Genomic DNA, 8,233 nt, shown 5'->3' with positions numbered 1-8,233 from the left:
AAAAAAAAAAAAAAAAAAAAAGAAATAGGGTCTTGTTCTGTTGCCAGGGCTAAAGTACAATGGCTTTATCATAGCTCAGCACAACTTTAAACTTTGGGCTCCAGCAATCAATCCACCTGCCTCAACCTTCTGAGTAGCTGGTTCTACGGGTATCGTGTTTCCCCCAAAATAAGACCTACCCCAAAAATAAGCCCTAGCAGGATTTCTATGTATTTCTTAAATATAAGCCCTCCCCCGATAATAAGACCTAGTGATGAGTACGCCATGCATTTCGGCACAGAGTGGTAAGGAAGACTGGAATAGCTTTTATCTGTCACAGCTCATTTCTCGGAGCCATTGGCACTTGCCCAGGTGGGCATGTGGTAACTCTAGTCGCAGGCATCCTATTGCGCATGTGTGAACGCCTAGGGGAAAGGAGTTCATGCATCACTAACAGCAGCCTCACCAACTAGGTCGGCTCCCCCTGTCAGGTTCCAGAAGAAGATGACTTAACTGTACTTGAATAAATGTAGATTGTTGTGTATTATACTTAATAAAAACAAGACATCCCCTGAAAATAAGCCCTAGTGTGTCTTCTTGAGAAAAAATAAATATAAGACAGTGTTTTATTTTCGGGAAAACAGGGTATATACTACTATATCCAGGTATTTTTATTTTTAGTAAAAACAGGGTCTCATTACGTTGCCTAAGCCGGTCTTGAACTCCCAGGCTCAAGTAATCCTCTTGCTTTGGCCTCCCAAGTTGCTAGGATTACAAGTGTGATCAAGGCCTCAAAATGGCTAGCTTTCTTAAAGTAAACACAAAGTTACAATTCACATTTATAATTGATATACAGATGAGTTTATACTTAGTTTGATAAAACTACATGAAAATTAAGACACCAGTAAAAATGTATAAAAATCTTAAAATATAATGAATATTGTATTCACTAAAATATAATGAAACTGTAGTTTCTTTCACCAAAATATATTCATCTAAAAAACCTCTTGTGGCTTGGCGCCTGTAGCTCAAGCAGCTAGGGTGGCAGCCACATGCCTCAGAGCTGGCAGGTTTGAATCCAGCCCAAGCCCACCAAACAACAATGACAACTACAACCAAAAAAAAAAAAAAAAAAAAAATAGCTGGGCAGTATGGCAGGTGCCTGTAGTCTCAGTTACTTGGAAGCCTGAGGCAAGAAAATCGCTTGCTGTGAGGTGTGACTCTACCCAAGGTCACTGCTTGAGATTCTGTCTTGGGGTAAAAAAAATATCTCCTGCACTTTAAGTTTTGACTTCCTATGAACAACTTCCCAATGAGAGCAGATGTATGCTTATCATGAAAGGTTGATCAAAAATTGATAAAGTACTGTCAAGAAGAGATTGCTAACATTTCAGGACATCATTCTACCCCCACAGAGCAAAAGCAAAAATATATATATCCCTGTGATCCGTAAGTTCTATGTTCAGAAAATTATTCTATAGCTGGGCTGTGGTGGCTCATGCCTGTAATGCTTGCATTCTGGGAGGCGGTGACAGGAGGATTGCTTAAGCTCAGGAGTTTGAGAACAGGCTCAGCACCTGTAGCTCAGTGGCCAGAGGGTCAGTCACATACACTGGAGCTGGCAGGTTCAAATCCAACCCGGGCCTGCCAAACAACAGTGACAACTACAACCAAAAAATAGCTGGGCACTGTGGTGGGCACCTATAGTCCCAGCTACTTGGGAGGCTAAGGCAAGAGAATTGCTTAAGCCTAAGAGTTGGAGGTTGCTGTGAGCTATGACAACATAGCACTCTACCCAGGGTGACAGCTTGAGACTGTCTCAAAAAAATAAATAAATAAAAAATAAAAAGAGTTTCAGAACAGCCTAAACAAAAACGAGACCCTGTCTCTACTAAAAATAGAAAAATTAGCCAGGTGCTATGGAGTGTGCCCATAGTCCTAGCTACTCAGGAGGCAGAGAAACAAGGATCGAGTAAGACCAGGAGTCTGAGGATGTAGTGTTATAATACCGTGTTTCCCTGAAAATAAGACCTACCCAAAAAATAAGCCCTAGCAGGATTTCTATGCATTTGTCAAATATAAGCCCTACCCAGATAATAAGATCTAGTGATGTGCTGCATAGCCATGCCACGCATTTCAGCGTGGAGAGAAGACATACCCTGAAAATAAGCCCTAGTGTATCTTCTTGAGAAAAAATAAATATAAGACAGTGTCTTATTTTGGGGGAAACACAGTAATGCTACTAGCTAGAGTGACAGAGTGAGACTTTATCCCCGAAAAAGAAAAAAACTATAGAAATAAGTGGTCACAATGATATTTGTACAGGATATTCATTGTAATTATTATTTATAATAAGTAGAAAAAAGAAAAATATTCATCAAGGATCAATCCAACAAATACAGCATATCCTAATCATAATGCTGCTATAAACATTAAGCAGATATATGTGTTTTGACCAAATAGTTACTAAGAAGAACAAAAACAAAACTGTTAACTCCTCTCTAAAATGTAGGACTAGGCTCGGCGCCTGTGGCTCAAGCGGCTAAGGCGCCAGCCACATACACCTAAGGTGGCGGGTTCAAATCCAGCCCAGGCCCACCAAACAACAATGATGGCTGCAACCAAAAAATAGCTGGGCATTGTGGCGGGCGCCTGTGGTCCCAGCTACTTGGGAGGCAGAGGCAGTAGACTCGCTTGAGCCCAGGAGTTGGAGATTGCTGTGAGCTGTGATGCCACAGCACTCTGCCCAGGGGGACAGCTTGAGGCTCTGTCTCAAAAATAAATAAATAAATAAAATAAAATAAAATGTAGGACTATAGATACCATTTTCCACTTTATACACCTTTCTACTGTTTTATATACTACTGTAATGATAGAAAATATCTAGTGGCACTTGAAAGAATAAGTAACATTCAGACAGGTCTCAAGTAATATAGTCACAGGAATGATAACAGACTTTTGAGAAAGTCTAGTCCAACTCCTTTTGTTTAGCAATGAGGAAATGAAGATCCAAAGAGGTGATGTGACTTGCCCAAGATCAAGTGGCACTCATGAAAATCCAATCAACTTACTCCATCGCTCCTTACCATGTATCTCCTTTTGTTTCATTTGTGTGTGTTGGGCTAAGTCTTGGGAGTTAAAATGTAAAAAGCAGGGCAGCGTCTATGGCTCAAAGGAGTAGGGCGCGGCCCCATATACCGGAGGTGGTGGATTCAAACCCGGCCCTGGCCAAAAACTGAGGGAAAAAGAAAAAATATATATATATATATATATATGTAGAAAGCAATAAAGATGCCTGTGGCTCAGTGAGTAGGGCCCCAGCCCCAACCAAACTGCAAAAACAACAACAAAAAAAATAGCCAGGTATTGTGGCGAGCACCTGTAGTCCCAGCTACTCAGGAGGCTAAGGGAAGAGAATCACCTAAGCCCAGGAGCTGGAGGTTGCTATGAGCTGTGATGCCACAGCACTCTCCCAAGGGCGACAAAGTAAGACTTTGTCTTTAAAAAAAAAAAAAAAAAAGCAATAAAGAATTTAAATTTAAGTGTAAATATACAAATAAACAATTCCATTATATGGTTATTCTGAAGTAAGTACATGTTTTATGTCACATGTATCAAATCATATCTAAAGATTTGTAATTACATATCTAAACATTGTAATTACACAGTAATTACATATGTAATTACATATCTAAACATTGTAATTACACAGTGACTAACACTATCACAGTTATGCCTAGAATAAGGAAGAGGCTAGCTAGGGAAGCCAGAGAATATGTGGGGCTTAAAGTTGTGGGTAAGGAGCTTCTATTACTTGAAATTCGTCTTCCATCTGGTTGGGTGATAAGATCTTTCTTACTTAACTTCTGTATGATTTATCAGGTCAATAACGAAGTCACAGAGGCTAGCAAATTCATCAAGTATGCCAACAGAAGATATTCCGTAATGTATCTAATGCTCATATTCTAACTTTAGACATTCTAACTGAAGATACTCCTTACTGTAACATACTAACACCTCCTTCCAACTAATGGTGTATTCATGTATGTATATATAGTCTCGTCTCAATTATATTTTTACTGGCCTATTCATAGTATATAAGTTTAGATCCAGCAAAATGCTCTCAGAAACCATCAATATGGTGGTACCAGTGGCTCAAGGAGTAGGGCGCCAGCCCCATATGCCAGAGGTGGTGGGTTCAAACCCTGCCCCGGCCAAACACTGCAAAAAAAAAAAAAAAAGAAAGAAAAGAAACCATCAATATTTCTTTTAAGTGGCCATATGATACTAAAATCTGTGGTACTCTGGAAAAAATAAAATAAAAAAACTTCTACCTTACTAACCTGAGTCCAAGGCCCTATTGAATGCAATTTAATTATAGGGCCAGATACAAATTACAAAAGTGAATTTTTAAAATTGGAAACCTAAAGTAACACAAAAAATTTAAAAACTGTGCAAGAATAAAAATACTTTTTTTTTTTTTTGAGACAGAGCCTCAAGCTATCCCCCTGGGTAAAGTGCCATGGCATCACAGCTCACAGCAACCTCCAACTCCTGGGCTCAAGAGAGTCTCCTGCCTCCGCCTCCCAAGTAGCTGGGACCACAGGCGCCTGCCACAACGACCGGCTATTTTTTGGTTGCAGCCGTCATTGTTGTTTGGCAGGTCCGGGCTGGGGATTCGAACCCGCCACCTTAGGTGTACATGGCTAGCGCCTTAGCCAGTTGAGCTATAGGTGCCGAGCCAAGAATAAAAATACTTTACAGAAAGTAGTGGCTTACTTACATGTGAATTAAACACTTCCCTGACTTTAAAGATACACCAAAAATATTAGCAGATTTTGTTTTAATTCAAACTTCTTTAAGTTTCAGCACTAATGTATTGATAAACAGAAAAGCTAACTAAATACATAAAATATAAAATTACTTCAGGAAGTAAAAAAAGGAAACTATGCTTTTAATAGTGTTTTATTTCACATTAAATCACTAATTATTCCCTTAGAAGTAGGAAAAATGTTGCTGAAGCACATTGAGCAGCTCTATTAACGGAATTTACATCACAATGATAAAATACCATTTCATGTAGCCATTTCTTTCAAATATCTTCTTAAGTATGCTAAATCATTTCTTCTTTAATACAAAACACTAAAAAAACCCCTAAACCCCTTTGTATTATACTGAGAAAAACAAAAATAAATACAAATAATTTCTGAGATAAACTGTTGAAAAGCAAAATAAAACAAATATAATAGCCTAGGCATAATGGCTTCATGCCTATAATCCCAGCACTTTGGAAGGCCAAGGAGGGAAGACTGCTTGCTTGGGCAACAATGAAACCCTGAGACTCAGATGGAAACTCTACAAAACAGTTAAAGAAAAAAAAAAAAAAAACAGATTAGGCTCCACTCCTGTAGCACAGTGGTTACAGTGTGGGGCCAGCTAAACAATGACAACTGCAACAAAAAATAGCCGGGTGTTGTGGCAGGCGCCTGTAGTTCCAGCTATTTGGGAGGCTGAGGCAAGAGAACCACTTAAGCCCAAGAGTTTGAGGTTGCTGTGAGCTGTGATGCTACAGCACTCTACTGAGGGTGACATAGTGAGACTCTGTCTCCAAAAAAACCAAAGATTAGCTAGAGGTGATAGTGTGTGCCTATAGTTCCAGCTATTCAGAAGGCTGAGGCAGCAAGATTGCTCCAGCCTAGGAGTTTGAGGTTGCTGTGAGCTATGATGACAGCACCACACTAGCACCAGTCCTAGCCCCAGCCCCAGCTGTAGCAATAGGCACTGTCTCAACAAAGAAAAGAGAAAAAAGAAATAATAGAAAAACACATTATACACATTGTAATTACTGCTGGAAAATGGGTACTTAATAGTAGTATCAACAGGTAATGGCTTTCATTAGTGATTTAATCTATTAAATTAAGGATAACTTTATATAACACTAAAGATGAAATGAGTACCAAGATATTTTTTACTATACCAACCACCCAACCCAAAGTCATTAAAATAAATGAAATTTAATCTCTGCTTCTCTGAAGTAGACAAGAAAAACTACTTAAACTGCCAGATATAAATTTTACATTATAATTATCTACCATCCAATACCAACTGGCCAGTTTTCATCAGAATGCTAAAACCAAATTTTTGCCAATAACAATTTCTTAAATTTTATCTACCTTAAAGCTGTAAAAAATTCCAGGTTTCATATCTCACTGGAAAATAACAAGACTATCAGCCATACTACCATAATGATAAGACCATAAAAAGTTTATTTTTGATCAGTATTTTTACAGGACTTAAAAAATTCTGAAAACAAAACGATAAAATCACCTGTCTGCCAGGATGAAGCCCTGAATTGTGGTAAAAGAATAGTTCCTGATGAAGCAGCCTGAGCAGTTCGGGATTCAACAGCAGAGAGAAAATTCATCACTGAAGAGTCCTTAGTGTTAGTGCTGGCACTGTTCACACTAGTATCAAATATTCCAGAAAGACCTACATTTGAAGATAAAACATATCCCAAAGTAAAAATATATACTTATATAAAATTAAATTCCTGACTCTTATTTTATAAATCAATTTCTGAAAAATGAGTCCAAAAATTTCCACAACCCTAGTTTTATTTTTTTTTAATTTTCCCTATACATGTACATGTGTTTATTTGATTTCCACTTTTTGCCTTCACAAAATTAAAGAGGCTTAAGCTAAATGGTTTTATTTTGAAATAGCAAATAAATATTAATTTGACTAAGCATATTTATAATTTAAAATGTCCAAAGAAATATGAAGTAAGATCTCTTATTAAATACATAGATATTTCCTATCACTAAAGAGCAAAGCTTTTAATCTCATTTTCATTTTAACATTTCCAGAGGCATGATTATGTCCTACATATTCACAAACATGTAAAAATTAATTTTTATTTACTAAATGTACCCAGACTTGTATTATATTTCACAAGAGAATTGTTACCAGTAGATTGAGGTGTGGGAGCATATCCAGGAAGCTGATGAGAAGCTGCAAAAGTCTGTCTTTGAAGAAGTTCTGTTTCAGAGTTTGAGGGATGTCCTTCTTCATAGCTTAAACTAGAGGATATCAGAAATCAATGACCAAAAAGACACAACTCAAACTATATAATAAAAAAATTTCTAGGACAGCAACTTCAAAAGTAGTAGAAACCTTTGGCCAAATTCCTGACCAATAGCTCAGTCTGATGATACTATCACAATGGAGAAAACATGCTGAATATAGACTAGGAAGAAAAATGATACATATATATATACATATATATATATATTTTTTGAGACAGAGTCTCATTATATTGCACTTGGTAGATTGCTGTGGTGTTACAGTTCACAGCAACCTCAAACTCCCCGGCTTAAGCGATTCTCTTGTCTCAGCCTCCCAAGTAGCTGGGACTAAACGCAGTAGCCACAACACCTGGCTATTTTTTGTTATAGTTGTTTAGCTGGCCCAGGCCAGGTTTGAACCCTCCACCTTTGGTGTATGTGGCTGGGGGCCGTAACCACTGTACTACAGGCACCAAGCCTCTCTCCAAGTTCTTATGTTGAGGTTCTTAGATGTTGCTAACTGTGGTCTTACTAACACCAAAATGTTCCGCCATTTTTTTTTTTGGCTGCTGCTTTCCAGGTCAACCTTTTCCTTCATGTCAGCTCTTTGATTTTTTTCTTATGAGTCATCAAGTCTCCAGGGTGGCGCTTGTGGCTCAAAGGAGTAGGGCACCAGCCCCGTATACTGGAGGTGGTGGGTTCAAACCCAGCCCTGACCAAAAAAAAACCTACAAAAAAATATTTTTTTTCCAGTAATTGTAAGATATATCTACAATTCAAACCAGTCCTTCATGCTGAGAAAATCTTCCACAACACAAGATAAACAATAGGACAATAGGACTAACCCAACACATGGTAATAATAAAACATAAAAAAGACTTATACTAAAAAAAAAATAATAAATAATACAACTAAGGGCAAACCCACATCTTCTACCTTTTGGTGTAGAATGAACTCAACTAGTCAGGTTACAAAGGGTAAATTAATATTGTGTGTCACAGTCCAAATAGTCAAGATACAACTTACAGAGATGGCCAATATATAGAGGTCAGTCTTCCATTGAGTATATGTGGTGCCTGCCTGGTTCATGAGAATTAGGTCAACTTAAGAAAGGGGTTGATGATGGAAGTTCTACTATTCTCTATGTTTTCTCCTATAAATTTCTTCTTTCTTCTTTTTTTTTTTTTTTT

At 37.8% G+C, this 8,233-nt stretch overlaps 1 protein-coding gene across 1 annotated transcript in view; it reads right to left on the bottom strand.

The window, feature by feature from the left end:
• The window catches only part of QSER1 (glutamine and serine rich 1), a 99,454-nt gene that overhangs the window by 63,062 nt on the left and 28,159 nt on the right, over nucleotides 1-8,233 (bottom strand). Inside the window, exons 2-3 of the mRNA XM_023508475.1 lie at nucleotides 6,946-7,058; nucleotides 6,307-6,468 (exon numbers count right to left, since the gene is read on the bottom strand). Coding sequence (XP_023364243.1) covers nucleotides 6,307-6,403 — 97 coding nt within the window. The 5' untranslated portion in view covers nucleotides 6,404-6,468; nucleotides 6,946-7,058. The remainder of the gene's footprint in view (nucleotides 1-6,306; nucleotides 6,469-6,945; nucleotides 7,059-8,233) is intronic.

This window comes from Otolemur garnettii, unplaced genomic scaffold (genome assembly GCF_000181295.1).
Source record: "Otolemur garnettii isolate 467f Iridium unplaced genomic scaffold, OtoGar3 scaffold00001, whole genome shotgun sequence".
Lineage (NCBI taxonomy): Eukaryota > Metazoa > Chordata > Mammalia > Primates > Galagidae > Otolemur > Otolemur garnettii.
Note: the sequence above shows the minus strand (reverse complement) of the source record. Positions and strands in the feature narration are given on the sequence as shown.